We start from the raw sequence: 24,301 nt of genomic DNA, 5'->3' as shown, positions 1-24,301 counted from the left end.
AAAGCATTTTCAAATGAAACGAAAAAATGATACATGGAAATATTGCTACGAGAGAAATGTAGCCCTTGAAATTTTCCCTCTTTTTGACTTTTGTGTAAGGGTAAAATAAACATTTGAACCCAGCGGAGAATTGAGGTTGTTCAAATGGGAGTGGGACCCAGAAAAGGGTGGGCCCGTCTTCTCTTTCACTCGCCAATAAGATACCGAGTGCGCGAAAATCTCCATGGACGGAAGACACCGGCCTCCGCCTCACAAGCATAGGCAGCATCGCAAAAAGATGAAAAAAGTTAAAAATTTTGTTGCGGAATGCCAAATTCCCAGCTCGAACAATTGCACGCAGAAAAGCATAATCCATTTCGAAATGGAAAACACAGAAAATAAACAACAGAATAAACAGGAAAAGTAAAGGCTTTTTTTTTTTTTTTTTTAATCCAAATAATTCCATTAGAATAGTCGCATTTTCTCGTTAGATTTGGAGGAAGAAGAAAATAAACAGCTTCTCTCTGTAAGTTATCCCTTTTAACAATCAAAGCTTTCACATTTTGTCGAAAATACATCTGGGTTTTTTGTTCTATGTTTTTTCCTTCAGTTTTCTGAATTGATCGATTGAATTCTTGGTTTGTTCCTTTTCTGGGTTGTTTTTATCTTGCTTTTTCTTACTGATGTTTCAATTTTCCACCATTTTTAGGCTGTGAAGGCGTGATTTAGAATGTTCCTCTAACATATTAAGAGAAAAAGTTTCCATTTTTATTGATTTTTTTGTTGTTGTTCTCAGGTGCATTTCGCCCCCAAATTCCCCTTTTTTGCTGATTATTTTTCTGAGCTAGTAAATGGGTAACTTAATTAGGGTTAATTTGGTTATAGGCAAATATTTTCGTCTTCTTCGGGCTACCCAACTGGATTTTTTCTAAGAATGTGCATTGTAATCCCTTGAATCTGTTATGGATATGTATGTATTAGGTTATGAGAAATGATTATGTTCTGTTTTCTTTGCTTAATTCGGATGAGTAAGGTATAAATTTGCTTGTGTGTTTTGTTCAGCTTAAATTTTTACTTAATTGTTTTGTTCTTGTGGTGTGTAATTTGATTTAAAAGTGTTTTGTTTGTTTTTTGTTGTTTCTTTCAGAAGAATGGAGTCAAAAGCGAGGAGAAGAATTCCTACAGAGAATGGGGATACTGGTGAGGACTTGGTTCTTGCTACATTGATTGGGAATGGGGATGACCTCGGTCCTATTGTCCGGCATGCATTTGAGATGGGGAGGCCAGAATCACTCCTCCACCAGCTCAAGCATGTTGTAAAAAAGAAGGAAGTCGAAATTGAGGAGCTCTGCAAGACTCATTATGAGGAATTCATTCTTGCAGTTGATGAGCTTCGTGGTGTGTTGGTTGACGCCGAAGAGCTCAAAGGCCAGCTCTCCAGTGATAATTTCAAGTTGCAAGAGGTCGGGAGTGCTTTGCTGATTAAACTCGAGGAGCTTCTTGAATCTTATTCAATAAAAAAGAATGTGACGGAAGCTATCAAAATGTCCAAGAACTGTGTACAGGTGTTGGAGCTCTGTGTTAAGTTTAATAAACACATTTCCGAAGGCCAGTTTTACCCGGCATTGAAAACTTTGGATTTGATTGAGAAAAATTACCTGCAGAATATTCCTGTTAGGACACTAAGAATGGTCATAGAGAAGAGAATTCCGATCATTAAATTGCACATTGAGAAGAAAGTAACCAGTCAATTCAATGAATGGCTGGTTCACATAAGGAGTTCTGCAAAGGATATTGGACAAACCGCAATAGGCCATGCTGCATCTGCCCGTCAGAAGGCTGAGGAAATTCTCGAACTCCAAAGGGTAGTTGAGGAGCAGAATATTTCGGGGCTGGGAGATTTCGCATATACTTTAGATGTTGAAGAGATTGTTGAAGAATCTATTTTGAAGGTTGATTTGACTCCTCTATACAGGGCATATCACATCCAAAGTTGCCTTGGAATCCAAGACCAGTTTTGGGAATATTACTACAGAAATCGATTGTTGCAGCTTAATTCAGACTTGCAGATCTCTTCAGCACAGCCTTTTGTTGAATCCTACCAAACTTTTTTGGCTCAAATTGCTGGATACTTCATAGTGGAGGATCGGGTATTGAGGACTGCTGGGGGCCTGCTGTTAGCCGAGCAAGTTGAAACAATGTGGGACACGGCTTTAGCGAAAATGAAGTCTCTGGTAGAGGAACAATTCTCCCTTATGAATTCTGCAACCCATCTTCTTTTGGTAAAGGATTATGTGACTCTTCTTGGCTCTACTCTTAGACAATATGGATACGAAGTGGGACCACTTCTTGAGACGCTTGACAAGAGCCGAAAGAAATACCACGAGCTTCTTTCAGGAGAGTGTCGTAAACAAATCGCAAATGTTATTGCCAATGATACCTACGAGCAGATGGTCTTGAAAAAGGACACTGACTACGAAAGTAATGTCCTGTCATTCAATCTCCAGACATCAGACATAATACCGGCTTTTCCGTATATTGCACCATTCTCCTCTGCAGTACCTGATACCTGCCGAATTGTCAGATCATTCATCAAGGGGTCTGTCGATTACCTGTCTCATGGGGCACATACTAATTATTATGATGTTGTGAGGAAGTATCTGGACAAACTCTTGATTGATGTGTTAAATGAGGTGATACTTAATACAATTCAAAGCGGTAACATTGGTGTCTCTCAAGCGATGCAGATTGCTGCAAACATATCGGTACTTGAAAGAGCTTGTGACTATTTTCTTCGTCATGCAGCCCAACTGTGTCGGATCCCAATCCGTTCAGTTGAGAGGCCTCAAGCTAGTTTAACTGCTAAGGTGGTTCTAAAGACTTCAAGGGATGAAGCTTATCTTGCTTTGCTGAAGTTTGTAAACACTAAGTTGGATGAGTTCATGGCACTTACAGAGAATATCAATTGGACTATGGAGGAAATGCCACAGAATGGAAATGAGTGTATAAATGAAGTTGTTATTTACCTCGATACTCTTATGTCGACGGCACAACAAATTTTACCTTTGGATGCTTTATACAAGGTCGGGAGTGGGGCTCTCGAACACATTTCTAACACTATAGTGTCGACTTTTCTAAGTGATAGCGTCAAGAGGTTCAATGCTAATGCAGTTATGGGTATCAACTATGATTTGAAGATGTTGGAGAATTTTGCAGACGAGAGGTTTCACAGTACCGGCTTGAGCGAAATTTACAAAGAAGGTAGTTTTAGAAGTTGCTTGATAGAAGCACGACAGCTGATAAACCTTTTGTCGAGCAGTCAGCCAGAGAACTTCATGAATCCTGTGATAAGGGAGAAAAACTACAACGCTTTGGATTATAAAAAGGTGGCTAGTATCTGCGAGAAATTCAAGGATTCTGCTGATGGTATTTTTGGGAGCCTTTCGAACAGGAATACCAAGCAAAGTGCTCGTAAGAAATCAATTGATACGCTTAAGAAAAGATTGAAGGACTTCAACTGAGGCTTGATAAACCTTTCTCCATTCTGCATTAGAACAAAGAGATTTCTTTTTCATTGATTATTAATATAATTTTTCCCAGCGTTCTTTTTGTTTCTGTTTAGAATGAATGGGATTTTTTCTAATATTTCTTGCTAAGTTGTGTTCGTATAATAACGTTCGCTTGTTCCAGTTATTTGAAAGTTTTGTTTCGTTTTACATTAGAACGATGCTTCTATCGTTCCCATAGTATAAGAAATATGTCCAATTTGTTTGGGAAAAGAAATAGCAGCCTTGTTGTAGGTGCATTATGCACTAGAGCTCTTTGTCTTACATAAATGTTATTGATTGCGGAAGATGCTGCATTTTGGGTTTTCAGTGTTGGGAAACCATGTTGTTATGAATTTCAACGTTGGCCTCTTGTTGGCTTTAGTCTATTTGGTGTTTTACGCCTGTCTAGGATGCGAAAGCTGGCTCCTCGGCTGCTCTGCTCTGCGTAATTTGCCGGGCTGCTAGCTGCTTTACGCCTGTCTGGAAGGTAATTTCTGGAATTCTTTCTTCTGTTGGAGGTAGTTTTGATGGATGTTAGCATGACTTTTATGACTTGGTAACCATTACGCGTCTGTTTTCTTGTTGCTACATATTCTACAAAGCTTTCTTCGGCTTCGGGCTGTATCCCTGGTTTCATGCAATTTTTCGAGCCAGGACAGGATTGATGATGAAAGACCAGAGGAGAAGGAGAAGAAGAAGAAGGAGAAGAAACTGATCTCCTGATCTACAATTCTATCTGGTTTTCCGTGGCGTTTATTTGCTGTAAAAGCAATTCCAAAGCTATTTTCTAGTATATAAGCTTCAAGCCGTGCGCCATTGACGAAATTGTCATCATCTGCTCCCAAATTGGAGTAGTTCAAAATATCGACTTGTCGAAAAATAAAAAAATTGTATTGGTTGAACAAGAAATCAGATCATCAGTGGATTATTTGCTAATATAAGAAAATATAAAGATTGAAAATTTAGGCTATTAGTTAATAGCTTTAATTAAAGAATGCCTAAACCAAGAAGAGTCTTCATTGCTTGCTTTTTCACTACTTTCCCATACACCCCTCTTCCCAACTTCATAGCTCTCTCCATTTCCACCATTCCTCCACCACGTCCCTTCAACTTCTCCGCCACCATCTTCAGCACCCTCTTGTCGCTTCCCACCGCTTCCACAACGCTATCAACCACCGTCTCCATTGGCGGTATGCGTCTTCCCCACCCCTTTGCCGACTTCTCTGAGTAATAAGCCTGAGAGCATGCTTCCCAAAACGATGCTCTCAAGTACCCTTTCTCCCTTTCCTTCACCATCCACCTCCTCATGCCTTCCTCCAGCTTGTAAACTGCTGCGCCGGCATCCATCCCTCTTTCGAGACCCATCTCAATCTCTCTCAAGTCTTCTCTAGAATACAGTTTCTCCTCAAACTTGCACCTCTTGCAGTTACATCTAAAACCCCATGTCTTGCTACTTTCGTTGCGCTTTTCCAATGGTGAAAGCACATCAAAATATGCAAATGTTATCTCCTCCCCGGCCTTGACATCTCTAGAAGCATGAACCATTACATAATCTCCTACATGCATACGTCTTGCATTCGGAACACATGAATGGTTGATGAATGAAGCCAGCACCCACAGCCCAACACCGTAGTAATCGTTGTTCTTCCCCAAAACCTTGGAAGAAACTGCATCCTCAACAAGTGAATTGACATCCAGTATGCTCAAAATCCTGCTCGCTTCATGCTCTTTCTCATTATGGCAGCCGCCATTGTGCTTCGCCTCGGGCTTAAATCGATTGATCTCAGGGACCTCAAGCTCATCCTCATCTTCCTCACTCGACAATGTACTAATCAAATCGCGGATTCTCAAACATTTAGCCATGGAGTCCATCACCTTTTCAGTGAAGTTCTTCCACATGACCAATTGTGTATTCTCGTCCAAATCTTGACCAGGAAAAATTCCCCTCTCCGTAGCAACCGCTTTCGTGACCAAAACCAAAGTTCCGGCATCAATGTTCTTCGTCACAAACAGTCCACGCCCTCTAATCTCCGATTTCTTGATCTGCACTGCACCAATGTACTCAGCCGGTTCCAGAGGCTTCCCACGAAACCCGTTAACAACCCATTCAGAGAGATCAAAAGCTCCAGTTCTAGACATCAGCTCGAGCTTCTTGGACTTCTGCAAGTACCCATCAAGGTCCACAGAGCTCCCGTTAGCCTGCGGGTCGAGCTGAGCTGTTCGAAAGTAGTCCAGCGCCATGGAATACCTGTTCAGATTCAGCAAGATCTTGCCTTTGCAGACAAGAGTCTTGAAATGGGCCCTCTCGATTTCCAATGCCCGATCACAATCCCTCAATGCTTCAGCGAAATCTCGGAGCCTGGATCGCGCTTCGGCCCGGTTGGAGAGGGCAAGGCAGAGGGATTTTCGGAGCTTGGGCAGATGATCGGGGTCGGGGTTGGGGTTTTGAGGGAAATTTGAGATGTGGGATTGGCAGAGGGTGATGAAGTGAGAGTATGCTTGTACGGACTCCTGCCATTCTTCTCGCAGGAGAAGCTCCGTGGCTTTGGACCGGAGCTGCTGCAGTTTCTCTTCTGCTGTCGCCATTGCTAGCTGATCCTGCTGTTGAGCTTCTTCTCTCATCTATCTGAATTTCGGTTTTTTTTTTTTGGGTGAGGGTTTCGTTTCGATGTGGTTTTTGAATTTGGGATCATGTAACGGTCACATTGCCTTTTTTATTCTGCATTGCTTGTAACGTTAAACGGATATGTCGGTCTTGACGAGGTCGTAAAATATAGCCGGTAAAAAAAGCAGAACGACGTCGTTAAGATTCCAAACGGAAACTTTTATTATTTTTAAGGTGAGGAAAGGATTCGAAACTTGTATAGGGAATTAAGAGTTTTGAACTCGGGATGTAGGAAACCTAACACACTATCTAATAAGATATTGGATCACATGTAAAAATAAAATAAATTTTTTTTTTTTTCGATAAGCGATATTATCTACACTAAAAGATTAACAATAATGTTGTTCAAATACACATTTGGCGAGAATTGAACATATAACCTCTCACTTACAAGTGAAGAGAAATATCATTAGACTGTAGTATTAAGTGGCTTTAATTTATTACTAAAGGTAGGGGGAGGGGTTGAAACTGTTACAAAAATTTAGTGGAGGGGTAGTTTCGAATCTGAGACATATAGGTGGAAATGCAACACCCTATCCCTAAGGATGTTGGACCACATGCAAAAATGTTTGATCTCAAACGAAAAATTATTGGCGTAGAGTGGACGACTAAACCACATATCCTCCCGCGCACGCACAAAACACTCGGCTTGGGGTTGGTTTGTCGTCGATCCCAAGCCAGAGCAAGGAGCGGCGACTAGGAGGGTTTGGTTTTTTCTGTAGGCAGAGGGAGGAAAGGTACAGGAGAAACCGCGTGAAGAATTATCTTGCTGTATAAATTTGCTAAAATGATAAGGGTGCTAAAGAATACATTGCAATTCTGTTTAGTAATTACTTTTTCATGAAGTGCATTCCATTTCTTAGTTCTAAGTAACTTCTCGTTGCAGAATAGACCCGATAAGAAACTCTGTAGCTGCAGGAGAGTCTTGTCGTAAGGTGGATCCGCTATGCAGAACATCTGCAGGAATGTGTATGGAGAAATATTGAAAACAGCTTTGCAGAAACAAATTATCCAGCACTATTTTGGAAGATAGTATCATAAGCGGCAATTTCACCCCCTTTTAGTTTTTCGTCAGAATTTTTTTAACTAGGGCCCTAATATTACAGATGAAAACACATTCCGGGAATGCGAGATTAGCAATCTCGAACACATCATACGTCATACACAGTCATTCCCTTGCGCAGTTGATCCTCTACGGAAGCTACAGAGTTCTCTCCCTCCTCATCACCAGCTACAAGATCCTTAATGCTCCCATTGTTATCACCGTTTGTACCAGTGTCAACCATGCCTTCCATTCTTGTAAACATGTGGTCTTTAGAGTCTGCTCCATTGGTGTAGCCATAAATTATTCGGCAGGTGAACTAAGATAAAATTGTTACTACGAAATCAAATTTTTAATCCTATGTTGCCTACATAAAGTTTTCTAGGTTTTTTAGACTTCAAAGTTTTCAAGTGAATAAAATAAGGTGTGAAATCCCGTTCCTGGATTTCACTATTGTAAACTACATATTTGTATTAACGAGATTTTATATTATTTTCGACAATTTATATTAAATTTTATTAATTTTAATGAGGAATAATGAGGATTTTAATTTTCATGTGGTGGGTTTCGGGGGAGGACTCTCTCACGCCTTCCCGTCTCTTCCACTCATTTCTGGAATTCTCCAGAACTCTCTCACTCCATCTCTCTTTTCCCTTCCTCATACGACACACACATGACCGACCAGCGTCGAAGCCACGTTATCCGACCAACCCAGATCATCAAACCATCATCACCGTAGTCCCTATCTCGCCGCGAACTCCCCTACTCCCTTTTCTTGGAAAAATAAAAAAATAAAAATCAAACTCAGAGATAACGAATGGAGGAGCTCCCATAATCATCAAACCTACTTTTGGATGGTTTCAAATGAGTGGTGCTGAAATTACGAGAGATAATATTATCAGAGGATGCAACCTGGTACGGATCAAGGTGAAGGGAATGAGGATGAAGATGTTGATAAGAATGATACAGAAAAGCACAATGGAGAACGGAGCAAAGTGCTAGCCAATGCCAAGGAATTAGGAGAAAAGTAGGTGATGGAGCAACGAGTTCACTTGCAAGATGGTGAGCCCCTTTTTCCCCTTTCATTTCCTTATCTTTGTCATTTGTTATATTAATGTATAGAAACAAGAAAAGTACATACCTTAATTCTATTGAAATGTCTGTGGTCTTTGGCCGAAAGGAAGATTTATGCATGATATAAGTAACACATTGAAATAGAAGTTAAACTTGATTTCTGGACAGCTTGGAAGTGTCCTGAAATTGTAATTTGAATTAAAAGAGTATGGTGCTCTATTGCAGAAAACTTCTATTTTACGGAGAAAAATTATGTTTCAAGTAGCCTACTTTGGCTCTCGATTTCCAGGTCCTTATGAGTTCCTTTTTATCCAAACTTCTGTGTATTGAAACTAGACATGTCCATGATCAAAACCCATCTGATTTCACTTAATTCCGTTGAGTTTTGGTTGACCAAAACTATGTTCAAAGTTGAGTCACAATATTATGTGGTTATAATTTACACAAAACAAGTTTCCAAAAACATTTAACTTTGTACCATTTAGTTCAGGATTGGGCGTTTGAAAGTGAGTTTAAATTTCGTTGATCAAAGCCGTTTTTATGCGGCTTTTGTGGAGGATTATGGTTTCTATAGTACTTAATCATTCTGTTTTTCTTTAAATTACTTTTGCTTTATATTAGTGTTGTTATTTAAAGTATAAGTTGTACTAAAATAATGTCTATGCTACACAAGTTAATAATTTGTAATTGCTCACTTCCTTGCTTGCTAATATGCGTTTACTTGTGTTTGGTTTCATTTGTTCATGCTTTTGTAAATTGGTTTAGATTCAGGTGTTGTGCTAGAAAGTTTGGAGGACTTGTGTTGACAAAGGTAGTCGAACATGAGGTAGGAGGTTCTAGGGAAACTCCATTATAAGTATTATTGTTTATTATTTGTATTATTATGGGATCTAAATATTATTTGATAATTATTTGGATATGATTGCCAACTGAATACCTATATGAACTTAGCATTACTACCTAGCGTGAGATAAAGATGAAAGTCAGAATATGAGTCAGGTACTTTATTAGATTTTTAGTAGAAATAGTAATTAAGGGAATTCCTTGTGTTGTGCTCCATATGACTAGATGCTTGGTTGATACGTGGAATCGATAGCGTGTATGCGTACAATTATGTATAATGTGTGATGAATTTACCGCACCATGTAGCAATGGTACATGGATGGTCATGCTTGGTATATCCACAATTGGGGACCATACGTATTTCAGTGTTGATTATGCTTGGTATATCCGCGATGGGTGATCACTGCCTACGCCTACGTTATCAGACTATGCTTATGGTTTTACTTGGTATATCCGCAATGGAGGACCATACGCATTCTAGGAGTGATCATATCCACGATGGGTGATCACTACCTAGAGCTATAGGATACAGTCCTGCTTGGTATATCCGCAATGTGGGACTGTTAAGAGTGATCATACTTGGTATATTTGCGATGAGTGATCACTATCTACGCCTACGTTATTAGACTATGCATATGGTTTTGCATGGTATATCCGCAATGGGGGACCATACGCATTACATGAGTGATCATATTTGGTATATCCGTTATGGGTGATCACTACCTAGAGTTAGGATATGGTCCTACTTGGTATATTTGTAATGGGGGACCATACGTATTCAGGGGTGATCATGCTTGGTATATTCGCAATGGGTGATCATTGTTTACATGATGAGATTATGCCTATGGTTCTGCTTGGTATATCTGCGATGTGAGACCATACGCATTCTAGGGATGATGAGGATTAGTTGTACTTGGTACATTTCGATAGGCGATCATATTATGATTGGATTCTGTTGAGTGGTCCGGAATCCCTACTCTTGCTCATTTCCATAAGGTTAGTCCGACCCTAGATTCGAGCGAATATGAATTGCTCACAGTAGACATTATGTATAAATTAAATTTATCATGTTATTACTTGGAATCCAGGTAGGGAGTTATGTTGGGTTCCTTTATTTAATTTTGTGAATTGATATGGGACCTTATTGATGGATTAATGTAGTTAAATGTTAATATCGTGCATCCTTGATTCATGGAAATGATTAATTGGAGTGATTGTAGAATGATGTTGGATGTGATTGTTATTATTATGATTAGACTCGTTGACCAATGCGGTTAGAGAATAATATTGTGTTTCGTTGATTGTTCCTTGAGATGTGTATATCATGAATTGCGGTATTATGTAAAACATAGTGATTCATATGATGGATAAATTGGAAATCTTGATTGTCATGTGGGTTTGTTATGTAGCCCTAAATCTAGTAATTTCATGCTTGTCAAGTTCTAATAATTGTTTGAGGGATGCTATATCTTTCGGTTAGAATGTACCGTGACCAATGTCTTAAAAATCGATATTATCGGCGATATTTCGCCGATAATATCGTTTTTTTGACCGGCCGATATTTTTTTGAGTAAAATTAAAATATCTTTAAAATATCGTGATAATATCGCTAATATCACGATATTAGCGATATTATCGCGATATTCGTCATCGTCGCCACCGCCGGGAGGTGAGAAAGGGAGGAGGAAACCACAGGTGGTGGGTACGAGCTGAACAACAGCAAAATCACGTCCCCCAGGGTGTAGAGAGACCATAAAAAGGCCCCAAGCAACTCGGCGGAGTTGCAGAGAAGAGATGGGGGGAGAATCGGAGAAAGATCGAGTTCGAGAGACTGAGGGAAGGATCCAGATCGAGATCGAGATTTGAGAGAGACTGAGGTGATGAGGTGACCTAGCGACGGACTACGGAGAGACCGGACCAAGGGAGAGACGGAGACAGAAGGCTCTGTGTTCTCTGCTTGTTGCGTGTGCGTGTGAAGGAGACGGATAGACCGAGGGAGAGAAGGAGACGGAGAGACCGAGGGAGATAGAGAATGATCCAGAAAGGTATGTGTGTGTGCGTGTTGCGTGTGCGTGTGTGCGTGTTGCATCGTGTGTGTGTGTGTGTGTGTGTTGTAGAGTGTTGCACAGGTGAAAATAGGTGAAAATAATTTTGCACCCAGAGGTGAAAAGATGTGAAAATAATGTGCATGTGACTGTGAGATGTTAGGTTTGTGTGAGTGTGTTTGTGCCAATAATTTTGCAAATAAATCCAAAGAAAACCCATTGAAACTGAACCAAACTGTCATATGCCCATACTGCCATATAGGCATGTAGCCTTACACACCTTCAAATCACATGTGAAATGTGAATAAAGGAAAATGATTCTCTCAGGAGAGAATCATTTTTTGTGAAAAAAATCTTGACAAGACAAAAAGATATATCCGTGTGTGAAAAAAACAGTGACAAGACAAAAATGTATGGTGGAGTGGTTTCTCACTGTCAAACCCATGTGTGTGTGTAAAAAAAAACACTGCCAAAAGTTCAAAACCGTGTGCGTCCCAGAGGTGGAGTATCAGATCATCACACATTTTTTTACCCTTCGAAAATTGAAAAACCTCTATTACACATTTCCGTTTCTTCTTCTTCCCTTAGCCCTTTCAGGTCCTTTCCAAAACCTTTTCTCTCTCATTTATTCACAGACGGCAAGCTGCAGAGGATCGTCGAGGTTTTGCTGCTGCTACGTACGACATCGAAAGTTCCAGATTTGTTACATTTAAGGTAAGTTTACAAACTTACATTTATATTATTGTAATTTATACAATAACAAAAAAATTTGTGTAGACCCATGCATGAGATTCTTTAATTTTCACATCCTCACACTATCGTAAATGAACTTTCCAACACCAAAAGAGGGGCAAAACATTTACTAACTTTGCTTTATGGCTTTGTTCGAGCTCGTTTGCTCCTGATTATCCATTTTGATTAAACAATTTCTACATACCTCATACGAAAAGGGTCCATAATCAATCCTTTTAGTCTCCATTTTCAAAGAATATAAAAGAAACGGCAAGGAAAAGAAAAGGAAAGAATAAACAATTTTAAAAAGTTTTAAAACACTTTTCTCAAAAAACAAAAAAAGAAAGAAAAAGGTTTTAAAACACTAAAAAAGAAAGAAGTTTGTCTAGAACACTTAATTAATTCTTAACAGTTTGTAATAATATATAATACAAACACTAGTTAAGTTGGATATATAGATAATGTACATATATAAGGAGGTTAATTATACAAAAAAATTTGTGTGGACCCGTGCATGTGATCTAAGAACCAAATAATATGTTAATTTTTTGAAGTAATTAAGTAATGTTGTATAATTATTCCCTAGGATAATTTTAATATGTTTAATGTTATTTATTATTTTATTATCAAACTGGTTATTATTCATTAATATTAGGTTTTATTATTCCATATTATTTTTATAATTTCTACACCTTACAATCATTTTGTTTACTTCCTATTTAATTCTTTTGTAGAATAACTTTATTATTTAGGTTCTCTTATATAACCGTCACTACTATATTTTTTGGCCAAAAAATAATTGCCTAATTTCCATGCAAAATAAATACAGGTACGTTTAAGATGTCTAAACGTGATCCAGCTTGGGAACATGGAGACCCAATAGACGGAAACAAACATGGCACAATTTGCAAATATTGTGGTCATGTAATGAAGAGTGGCGGAGTGACACGACTTAAGCACCATCTTAGTGGATTAGATCCAAGACATAATGTCCAACGATGCGATAGTGTCCCCCCAGAAGTGAAGGCATTCATCACCACATTATTAAAAAATAAAAAACACCAGAAGGAAAAGAAAACATATGGAATGGAAAATATTCGAGCTGGGCTACGAGGAGAAGGCATTGGCCAAGCGGTTGACAATGATGATGATGACGATGAGGACGAATGTGATGATGACATGGGACCTGAAGAATGACGTAGTTTCAAACAAACATTACGTGCCTCCAAACCGTCAGCATTGGAAAGATAACACCTTCATAAAATTCCTAATAGAGGACAAGGTTCCGGGACAAGTGGTAGTGCACAAATGAGACGGGGAGGCAGTCTTAGAGAATCACAACCAACACCACCAATAGCCCCAAGTTTATATAACTCATCCAAAGCACGTCAAAAGAGTGTTTGAAGTTACTTCAAGGGAGGTAATGTGAAGGAGGGAATGGGGCGTCTAATTAGCAAGTTCTTTATCTATGAAAATGTCTCTGCTGAGAAGGCATCATCACATCATTTCAAAAATATGGTATTAGGATGTCAACAGGCCGGTGTTGGAGTACAACCTCCCACTCCCTTTGAGGTAAGAAACAAATATTTGGAAATGGAGCATAAAGACATTGGTGAGTATGTTAACAAGTTGAGGTCAAAGTGGGAAACTAATGGTTGCACAATCATGTGTGACGGATGGACTGGCCCAACCAGATTGTCTATCATAAACTTCATGGTATACTCCAAGGGAAAGACAATTTTTTTAAAGTCCGTTGATGCTTCAGACCATATAAAGAACTACAAGTATATTTACAAGTTATTGAGGGATGTAATCATGGAGGTGGGAGAGCATAATGTTGTCCAAGTCGTGACCGACAACGGTTCTGCATTTGTCAAAGCTGGAAAAAAGTTAATGAAGCATCATAATGTGTTTTGGACATCATCTGCAACACATTGTATTGATCTCATGTTTGAGGCAATGGGGAAGAGAGAGAATATTGCTAATGTTGTAAAAAGAGCTAGAACGATCACAAATTATATTTACAACCACGGTTGGTTGTTGGCAAAGATGCGTGAATTTTGCAAAGGAGAAATTATTCGTCCAGCTACCACTCGATTCGCCACCAACTATATTGCATTAGACAGCCTACTTAAGAAGAAAGCAGGGTTGAAGCAATTATTCACTAGTGAAGATTGGGCCAACCACAATTTGAGCCGCTCAAATGCAGGTCGTATGGTGGAAAGTATAGTGCTTGATCATGCTTTTTGGACTCAATTAGAATATGTGTGTCAAGTGTTTGAACCTCTTTACAAAGTTTTACGGATTGTTGACACAGAAGTGTATCCTACTATGGGGGCAATATATGAGTTGATGCGTGTGGTGAAGGAGGAATTGGAAAGAAAACCTAGTGCAAGGTGGGTCATAAAGATAATTGATGACTGATGGTATAAAACATTATACCACGATTTGCATGCAGCAGGTATAAATTATGTCATAATTTGCAATTCATTTCTTTAGTTGCATAAGTATTTTTTCTCTTATTAGCGTATGGGTTTCTTTGAACAGCATATTATTTGAATCCTCGATACCAATACAGACCCGGTGTTGGAGATGATGGTGCCCTTATACGTGTTGTACATAATGTATACTCTAAATTGGACCCTGCATCACCAGAAGTTGGCCAATTTGGAAATGAGGTACACAATTACTTAAATTATAATAATTACATTGTTGGATTAAACTAACACGATTTATTAAATTGGACCCTGCATCACCAGAAGTTGGCCAATTTGGAAATGAGGTACACAATTCCTTAAATTATAATAATTACATTGTTGGATTAAACTAACACGATTTATTAAATTAAGCTAACATGGTTTAAAGATGCAAGAAAAACTTTTGAAGAACCAACATCGGTTGCTGCTCGAACAAAAATGTCTCCTAGTGAGTGTAAACATATTTCACTATAAGTTTATAATAGAATTTGTTGGAGTTATTAGGCTTATCAACATTGTTTTTCATTGTAGCTGAATGGTGGATCATGTATGGGACCAATGCACCAACTGTGAGAAAGTTAGCAATCAAAGTATTATCACAAACAGCTTCCTCATCTGCTTGTGAAAGAAATTGGAGCACATTTGCACTCATACACACAAAGCAAAGAAATAGGTTGGCTCATAGTAGGTTGGAAAAATTAGTTTATTGCTACTATAACATGAAGCTTCAAATTCGAGATAAGGAAGCAGAAATAGATCATGTCGACCGTGGTGACCCACTAGATGTGTTTGATATTGTTGGTGAAGATGATGATACAGAGGGTAACCAACTTTATCAATGGATTAGACCTCTTCATTTAGATGATGATGAAGGCAACCCAGCTCCCAGAGTTGCTGAAGAAGCACGTAATGAAGGGATAAATGTAGAAAGAGTATTAGAGGAGAAGGTGGGATCTAGCAGCGCTGACTTTTTGGAAGAACTTTTACGCCCAAGACCAAGAAACACTGGAATTCCACCTTCTTCCAATCCTACACAACCACAACATCGTGTTGATACTAATGATAGCTCTAGTACAAGATTAGGAGACTCACCTACCATCGGAGGTGGGAATGATGAAGGATACAGTGGAGCTGGAGGTAGTGGTGGTGGATATGGAAACTATTATGGACCACCTCCCGGATTTATGACCCCCTTCACTGGTGAGGCAAACTTCACGCATGCAACACAGGATGATGACCATGGCAGTAGGCGGGCAGGACCAGGAATTGGTGCCATAAGGAAGGACTATACTCGTAGAGAAAGAGGCAAGGGGATTTTGTCAAGTCAAGAAGATGACTCGTTATCTAGAACTTCGGACTCTGTTGGAGTGGGAAGTGGTAACTATGGTTATACTCATAACCAACCATTTACCTACCCTTCATATCTCATTCTTGTTGGGATGGAATCGAGCGACTCATGGAAACAATCCCAGACTCAATCTTCAAATGATTTTGCTTATGGACAACCTCAACCAATCTCGGATCCATATGGGTGGCATGTTAACAATTACTTGCAAAATTATTTTGGGGATTTATCATTTGATAAATACTCTTCACAATACACTCACTCTACACATAGAGATGATGAAGATAGTGAAAAATTTGAACCTCATAGGAACTCTATGTGGTACTAAAGTGTAAAATATTGTACTAATTCATTATATATAAATGATTATGGTGTGTTTAGACTTCTTTCATTAATTACTACATATTTTCTACACTCACAATGTTTGTCAGCTCGCTATATAATCAACTTGATAATGTTAAATCTATCATGCAATGCATTTCCTTCCAATTTTTTGTGATAAACTAATAGATAATTGACTAAATAAACATCCTGCAAAGTTTCAATAAAAATTTCCAAGTTTTTCTTACAATCTCCGTGGTTTCCATGTAATTTTTATCGATATCGATATTATCCCGATATTTCCATCGATATTTCCGTGTTTTCGGACTACCGATATTTCCGATATTACCGATATTTAATACCTTGACCGTGAAAACGTCGGGGTGTAGGGAATGGTGAATTACGAATGGTTTGATCCCTATTTAGGGTATGTAGGCAGTCTAACGAAGAGGTTAGATGCAACCATAAAGTATATGAAAATTCCTAAGTAATTCGAATCTTGAATTATGCTTTGTACATATCCTGGAGGCGGGGTCTGTTGGATATATAGATACTTGGTGACGTCATGTGTCGATCATGGTCGTATGTCGGGATCGGAGCGTGACATAAGGAACCATTTGTGATATGGAAGTTTAATTTATTACTATTAAATATAATATTGGTTAAAGTGATGAGTTTATTTAACATCTATTAGCTCTTATTATTCTTAAAAACAACCTTACTAATAAAAAAAATCATTTATTAAGTGGAATATGACAATTAAAAATCACAAACTAATATTTTTAAGCTTGAAGAACCAAACTCTTCCTATACTATAGCCTAGGAAAGCCTTGTACTTGGCTCCACCCTTGGTCTGCTCCAAGCGATTTTGCAAGATTTCCCTTCAGTAGGAAAAAAGAGACAAGTGTATGAGCTTTCTTCTTGACTTCCAAATCTAAAAACTTCAATCGGTAACAGGTACGAATCCATCTAAACAAACCGCTGGTACGGCATCCAGAGTTTCTAATACTCTCACTCTATCTATTTTTGTATTGAATGACGAGAAGTAAATTATGAAACATGAAAGCATGAGTTGATCAAGCATACCTTGCTTAACGTCTACTGGAACCCAAATTGCAGCTGCAAGATCCTTAGAAGTCCAGCTGAAAGTAGAAAATATAAATATAGCAAAAAGTAGGTAACGAATGCATTATAATTGCTGCTTGTACGGGAGCAACCATGAATTGCACTGCTCTATCGTCAAATTGCAACTCCAACTAAAACAACACCAACCTGTTGGATTTTTAGATCGTCGGACCCGTCTCACTCTAACGATATCGATATTGTCTCTAATTTTACCACCTGCCCAATTTTTCAGGTGTGTGGTTTTACCACAAAAGACCTCGGTATTAGTTAGAGTGGGGTAATACTATTTAAACCCCTTGGTTTCTTTTCACCTCACCGATGTGGGACTTTAACACTCCCCTTCATGTGTAACCCCATTTAGTGGTTCACACGTAGAAATCCACATATTGGTAATTGATACTCAAAGGTCGGCTCCCCATTGGGCCCACTTGTTTTCAATGAAACTCAACGGTCGTCTCTATATTAAGAGTTCAGACTTGTTTCCTTATGGGTGACAAGCTCGTTGGCTTGCACACAAGCTCATTGGCTTGCATGGGCCCGAACCTTGGGCTATGATACCATGTTGGATTTTTAGATCACCGTGCCTGCCCCATTCTAACGACACTGATACTGTCCTCAACTTTACCACATACCCAATCCGTCAGGTGTGGGGTTTTACCACAAAATGCCTCGGTATTAGTTAGAGTGGGATAATACTATTTAAACCCCTTTGATTTCCTTTCATCCCACCGACTTTAACACAACCACCATACATGTTGTTAACGTCGATTCAGTGATTCAGAAAATAAAGAAACAGTAAGCAGGTCAAAAAACTCCTAATAGGAAAGGGCATGAAATGATATTGTGCAACCACCGTACCTTGACAGTACCAAGACTTTTCTTCCATAGTAGTTTACGAGGTATCTTGATTTCATTAAACCTCTTTGCATAATCAGATAGTAGTTTGTCATACATTGAGGGACTCATCCTGAAATTTATATAAAGATATTTCAAATTATGAGTATGCAAGTCCATGATCCATGATCTTTTCCCTCTATCAAAAGTTTTGAAATAAATGATATTACCAAGGAAACAATTCATTACCTGGATTTGAGGCCAGAAATTTGAAGAGATGGTTGTAGCATCAAATTGTCCATGGAAACCCCTTTATCTCCCAGCTCAGTACCTAAGAAATCCACCCGAATTTAGTGGAATCAAATAAAATAACTAGTCTTTGTAAGCTTTGTTAGAGCTGCTCACTTGTTTAACACATGCTTAAGGGATTGAGATCATAAGAGATGAGGATTGACTATACTTGTAAGCTATCAAGGAATGTATGTGGACTGATATATAGCTAAAGTAATTCTGATATGAGTAGATATATCTATACTGATATGAATAGTATGGTTTCGTGGTGATAAGGTTTATCAATTTGATAAGGATTACATGATGAGAAGTATCCTTATCAAACACCACCACCTAGGATATATAATAGGGTCCCCTGTGTAAGAGTATGAGTATGAATTGAAAGAGCCGAGTCATATAAATCTTTTGAATGGAATAGTCCTGTTGATAAGCTTAGTGAAATCCTTTTTCTTGTAGGATTATAAGTACAAGTCCTTGTTGTTGAGGGACTTATCTCTGTACTTTATCTTTTAAGAGTCACTTGTAATATGGATTACTTGTTCGAGTTCTATAAGAATTCTAATAGGGGAATGATTAGAACGACCATATATATATATGATCATAATCACTGCTCTTGCAATGTCTGCTTCTTTTGTACCAAATACCTATTGTTTGGAAAGCACTTGTGTTTGCTAAAGAGGAGAAGGTTATTAGATCAACAAGCTGCGATGGCTTCGTCTTCCATATCGAGTTCTACAGGTTAGTGTTTCTGCAAATACGTCAGTTTTCCATAAACCCGTTTAATGGTGAATATTAGTTTGTTCTTGATTTATGGTGATTCAATTGGCAAACTTGTGATTAGTAATTTAGGTATATATATATTCCTATTAATCTTACATGTGGTATCAGAGCCAGTTAAATTTTGACCATTGAAATCATAAATCTTGTTCAAGATCAAATTTCACATAAATTCCCGGTTTTTGAACCCAGAAAGAACTTAAGAAACGACACCGTTTAAAAAAAAATAAAAAATAAATAAAAAAGGGAAAGGGCGAAAGAGCCGTTAGAAGGTTTCCTTTTATTTTAAATTTTTCGACTGTTATTTTCTGGGTTTTCAGTTTCTTCTATCTGGGTTTCTTCTTTTTCTTTTCTTTCTTGCTTTCACTGAAAGTTCTTACGATTAAGAAGTTTTTGCTTCGTCTATCTCTTGATCACGACAACCCCATTAACAATATGTTAAAGGTATGTTCTTCAAACTCCGCTTAAATAATTAGTTGTAGATCGGAAATATTGGAATTTGACAGTGATATTGAAATAACACCTGCAATTGAATATTGTTGAATCCAAACCGTTCTTTTCTAACTAATGTCACATTTAAGTTGCATTAGTATTGCTTCCGCTGCAGTTGGTTATGATGTTTGTAGATTGAGATAATTTTGGTTTATTAATCCTCCTTGTATTATCAGTATAATGAATAAACTTGTATTATGAATGAGAACCATTGAACAAAGTTCATCTTGTTTCTTTTGTTTTATTGAAATCTGAATGAGAATTGTCTTTTTCTGGGAATTGGTGCTGACGAGATTCTGGCTGATAACTTTGGCGATGATTTTGGATCGGCGCGTCTGTAACAATGGCAATTCACTTCGATAATCTGCAATGGTACGAGGTCCATGGGAATTTGGAGTGATGGAAATCCGCGTGGTTGGGTCTCGAGCATTGATGGATAATTTGTTTCATTTATTTGAAGCCGAGGAATTGCAATCGGGTTGACGAATATGGATCCAACGATGCATTCAGGTAACTTAATTCATGTTATCATGCATGGTTAATTGTTCTCTTATATGCATGATTATAGTGTGATGAGTTTGAGCATGATGAATTAGGGCTTTTGCTATTTCGAGTATGCCTGTTTAATTACATACTGTGAGGGCATGATTAAACTCGAAATCCTTATGGATGCCAACTTGTAATTATGTGGGATGTCTGAAATCATCTTTTGCTGCATAAATAAGTTAATGTAGCATTTAGTCTATGTATACTCTTTATTTTTCATTAAAGAGTCTATGGTTATGATTAAATTAGTCTTGGTGGAGGATAAAACTTGTTCATATATAGCACCTATCGTTCTCTTTTGTCTGTTTGTTTTGGGACATATATGATGAATATCAATTTGGAATGGAATCAATCTAACTACACGAGAACTCCATGAATTGATATTGTCTGGACAAGTATGCTTAATGAACAAGCGGTTCTAATATTAAACTAATGGAATTTGGATGCCATTGTTTGTATTTATGGTACATATAATTACATGCATTGGTCTGTTTTGAATTATTAAAAAAAAAAAAAAAAGTTCAATTCATATCCCCAGTTTTGGTTAGACTACATATAATATGTTTTAGGAGTGTTGCCGTATATATGAATGGTGGAGTTTGGAATTTGAATTCGATAAATGTCAATCTTTGCAGTGTATAACCGAAAACATGTGAAGGCTCTTGTATTTATACCTTGTATGGAATGATATAAATTGTTTTGGTGAAGCCTTGTTGGCAAGAATGCATTCTATTTCGCTGTGATAGTGGAACTCATCGATTGGCAAGATTTGGTCTGGAATTTTCGTTTCTCGTTTGCTTCCGCTTCTCTTAATGAAAATTTGCTGATTAATTGGTATGTATCCTTTAATTCATATCTGATGCGATCTCAAAGTTCATAAGAATTTAATTTTGAAATTTTGACAACTTATGGGTTTTCCATTGATTGGAATTGTTTGAGATTTTGAAGCCTCAATTAGTATTTTTGCAATTGATTTTTGGACTAGATTGAATTATGATACATGTCGATCTTGTTAAAGAATTATTATATGTAAATCATATTGTTGAAAAGTTGAGATCTTGATTATCTCGTTTTAATCAAGATAACTTGTGCTTCTATGTCCAAACATTATCAATTTTTAGTTGATCTTGCTCGATGGATATTGAACTAGTTAGGATCAAATTGAATGCAAAAAATATTGTGCTTACTATTCTGATTTTGATCATTGTTGAAACTAGTGATTTTGGGTTTATGTGAGATAAGTTTTTCCAAATGGATTGTGACTATCTTTTGATACATAGACTGTTTGCATAATGGTTTAGGTGTATATGACTAAACTGAGATTATGCAATTGGTGAGGAATCGGGAACCAATTGGTTCATATCTCCGGTTTCTTTATCGGCTGTGTAGTACATTCTGCTTATGCTTAAGTGGGAGAATCATATATTCGAATGTAAGCATAAGGCTAAGAGTATTTAAGCCGGCCATTATAATTCATCAAGATGCTTAAAAACCAGTTTATGGTTTTATTGAAGCAATTGGTTAAATTATTTGTGTTACTTAATTTGTTTAAGTAATGAGAAGAATCCTATTATGTTAGCATTCAAAAGGAAACGAATTTGGTTTCCATATGGATTCTGATTAGTCATTCATTGTATTGGAATGATTTTTAGTTAATATAGTTGCTATTAACTTGTACTTAACTTGGTTGTGTTAAGTATGGCCTAGATAAGTGGGAGTGCACTGTTTAAAGGCTTGAAGATAGTTGCTTTTGTTCAGTTAGAACATGGCAACGATGAGCTTGAAGATTCCCAGAACTAAGGTAGTCTAGTTGGCTTAGTTATGCTTATCTAGTTGTTAGTGTTTGTTTTGGTTCTCATTAAGGGTTCAATTTTCAAACTTTGTGATCAATTGTACCAGAGAACATATTTTATTTGATAGTTTGGTTTGCTAGAAAGTCACTTTGTGATTTTGTTGCAGAATACCTTTTTTGAACTATTGAATATGCTGTTCTGATATAAGATGGTTGCGGTTAATAAGTTTTGATCATTAACTGATGTCTTGACAATTTTTGTGTTGAGGTTATATTGGAAAAGTGGGAGTAATTATTTTGACATTACTGAATATATACGTTCACATGAACACAGAGAGCAATTTAGGCATGCTGTGATTCTTAAGTTAATTTTGTGATGGACAAAGGAGACTTATGAGTTCCATGCTTTGAAGTGCTTGAGTAACGTCGAATGTGAAGATAAGTTTTCTGTTGGTATGGACTTAGTGATCACTTCCATGATTTATAAGGCTGTTAATCATATGTCATACTCAAGTGGGAGAATGTAAGAGTATGAGTATGAATTGAAAGAGCCGAGTCGTATAAATCTTTTGAATGGAATAGTCCTGTTGATAAGCTTAGTGAAATCCTTTTTCTTGTAGGATTATAAGTACAAGTCCTTGTTGTTGAGGGACTTATCTCTGTACTTTATCTTTTAAGAGTCACTTGTAATATGGATTACTTGTTCGAGTTCTATAAGAATTCTAATAGGGGAATGATTAGAACGACCATATATATATATGATCATAATCACTGCTCTTGCAATGTCTGCTTCTTTTGTACCAAATACCTATTGTTTGGAAAGCACTTGTGTTTGCTAAAGAGGAGAAGGTTATTAGATCAACAAGCTGCGATGGCTTCGTCTTCCATATCGAGTTCTACAGGTTAGTGTTTCTGCAAATACGTCAGTTTTCCATAAACCCGTTTAATGGTGAATATTAGTTTGTTCTTGATTTATGGTGATTCAATTGGCAAACTTGTGATTAGTAATTTAGGTATATATATATTCCTATTAATCTTACACCCTGCTCTCACACTAATTACGCACAAAAAAGATATCAAGCCCCATTGATTGTAGCAGTGCATTCGGTCTGTGTTGAGAGTAGAAGAACCCTTAGTTCATTGCAGCAATGGCGTCAAAGGTTGGTGGTTAATTTGGTATTGTGATTTACTTATTCCGCATATATTGATCTTACAGTCTTCTGTTAATGCTGCAAAGAAAAGTCCCAAAACCATCACCCCTAGGTGAAACATAAAATTTGAAGAAACCTATTTGAGATGGCTGAGCTATGGTTGCTTTAATATTGCTGTTATTCCTCTCAGAATCAATCAGATCATTCGGCATAATTTCGCATTTCTGCATGCTGCTCTGTCCAAAATGTATCTATAGAATGATTACACTACATTAAGGTAGACAGTTTGAAGTAATTGAGTAGGCTAATTGGTTTTATTTCGTTTTAAATTCTGTAAATGCTTCGGAAGTAATGGTATATACTTCTGTTTACTGCTAGTAGTGCAGTTGGTGGCAAGCCCTGCAGATCTTGTTAAGGTAAGGATGCAAGCAGACGGTCGGACAGTGGCCCAAGGGTTGCAGCCTAGGTATTCGGGGTGTTTCGATGTGTTGAACAGGATCATACGAGTAGAAGGCGTTGGGGGACTTTGGAAAGGGGTTTTCCCTAATGTTTAAAGAGCATTCTTGGTGAACATGGGAGAATTGGCTTGTTATGATCAGGCAAAACGTTTTGTGTTCGAAAATGGGGTTTCTGAGGACAACATATCCACCCATACTTTGGTGTCGATCGCGTCAGGCCTTTGGGCAAGTTCTTTGAGTTGTCCAGCCGATGTGGTAAAGACGAGAATGATGAATCAGTCGCGGAGCAAGAAAGGGAAGATTATGTATAACAATTCGTACGATTGTCTGGTGAAGACTGTCAAAGTTGAAGGTTTAAGAGCACTGTGGAAAGGGTTCTTTCCTCCGTGGGCAAGGCTCGGTCCTAGGCAATTCGTGTTATGGGTCTCGTATGAGAAGTTTCGACAAATTGCAGGATTCTCTTCCTTCTAAGAACTCTTTTTTTTATTTTTTTTTAAATTGGTTCGAATTCGTATGCAAAGTATAAGTATCATTTCTCTTCGTACAAAATGTCGTCTTTACTGTCATATAAGGAATTAAAATAGAATTTGGCCTTACGTTAAATCGGTTATATATCTCATACGGGAACAATTAGGTATTAAATAATTAACAGGGTATGATTATCACATACCTAAATAGCCACGTATCACATAGTTCATGACCTTGATTCATGTGTGTAGTAACACCTAAGGAATCAGAAAAATAAGCAACACGGATTAAAAACT

The 24,301-nt window shown here is 37.8% G+C and overlaps 4 protein-coding genes, 1 long non-coding RNA gene and 1 pseudogene across 6 annotated transcripts; 5 read left to right on the top strand and 1 right to left on the bottom strand.

Annotated features, from left to right (window-relative positions):
• Positions 1–168: 168 nt before the first annotated feature.
• LOC126595067 (exocyst complex component SEC15A-like) lies at positions 169–3,832 on the top strand. Its single transcript, XM_050261399.1, has 2 exons — positions 169–505; positions 1,127–3,832. The coding sequence occupies exon 2, from the start codon at positions 1,131–1,133 to the stop codon at positions 3,498–3,500; it is 2,370 nt and encodes a 789-aa protein (XP_050117356.1). The 5' UTR covers positions 169–505; positions 1,127–1,130; the 3' UTR covers positions 3,501–3,832.
• Positions 3,833–4,396: 564 nt separating this feature from the next.
• LOC126595068 (methyltransferase FGSG_00040-like) lies at positions 4,397–6,245 on the bottom strand. Its single transcript, XM_050261400.1, has one exon. It carries the CDS (start codon positions 6,147–6,149, stop codon positions 4,515–4,517), a length of 1,635 nt encoding a protein of 544 aa, XP_050117357.1. The 5' UTR covers positions 6,150–6,245; the 3' UTR covers positions 4,397–4,514.
• Positions 6,246–7,779: 1,534 nt separating this feature from the next.
• On the top strand, positions 7,780–24,222 carry LOC126595065 (mitochondrial uncoupling protein 3-like; annotated as a pseudogene).
• On the top strand, positions 11,410–14,650 carry LOC126595064 (uncharacterized). Of its 2 annotated transcripts, XM_050261398.1 has the most exons (3): positions 11,410–11,910; positions 12,758–14,389; positions 14,476–14,650. In XM_050261398.1, the coding sequence occupies exon 2, from the start codon at positions 13,366–13,368 to the stop codon at positions 14,350–14,352; it is 987 nt and encodes a 328-aa protein (XP_050117355.1). In that variant the 5' UTR covers positions 11,410–11,910; positions 12,758–13,365; the 3' UTR covers positions 14,353–14,389; positions 14,476–14,650. The 2 variants fall into 2 exon arrangements, with proteins under 2 accessions (XP_050117355.1, XP_050117354.1); XM_050261397.1 differs by having other exon boundaries at positions 12,758–14,650.
• Positions 14,773–16,120, top strand: LOC126595063 (uncharacterized). Its single transcript, XM_050261396.1, has 2 exons — positions 14,773–14,853; positions 14,937–16,120. Exons 1-2 carry the CDS (start codon positions 14,844–14,846, stop codon positions 16,076–16,078), a joined length of 1,152 nt encoding a protein of 383 aa, XP_050117353.1. The 5' UTR covers positions 14,773–14,843; the 3' UTR covers positions 16,079–16,120.
• On the top strand, positions 18,970–20,843 carry LOC126595066 (uncharacterized). Its single transcript, XR_007613494.1, has 2 exons — positions 18,970–20,100; positions 20,772–20,843. It is a non-coding gene; the product is annotated as an uncharacterized LOC126595066 (long non-coding RNA).
• Positions 24,223–24,301: the final 79 nt, after the last annotated feature.

This window comes from Malus sylvestris, chromosome 13, assembly GCF_916048215.2.
Source record: "Malus sylvestris chromosome 13, drMalSylv7.2, whole genome shotgun sequence".
NCBI lineage: Eukaryota > Viridiplantae > Streptophyta > Magnoliopsida > Rosales > Rosaceae > Malus > Malus sylvestris.
Note: the sequence above shows the minus strand (reverse complement) of the source record. Positions and strands in the feature narration are given on the sequence as shown.

Excerpts from the sequence above, each read along its gene's own strand:
- LOC126595067 (XM_050261399.1), top strand. The coding sequence starts at position 1,131 with ATGGAGTCAAAAGCGAGGAGAAGAATTCCTACAGAGAATGGGGATACT.
- LOC126595068 (XM_050261400.1), bottom strand. The coding sequence starts at position 6,149 with ATGAGAGAAGAAGCTCAACAGCAGGATCAGCTAGCAATGGCGACAGCA.
- LOC126595064 (XM_050261398.1), top strand. The coding sequence starts at position 13,366 with ATGGGGCGTCTAATTAGCAAGTTCTTTATCTATGAAAATGTCTCTGCT.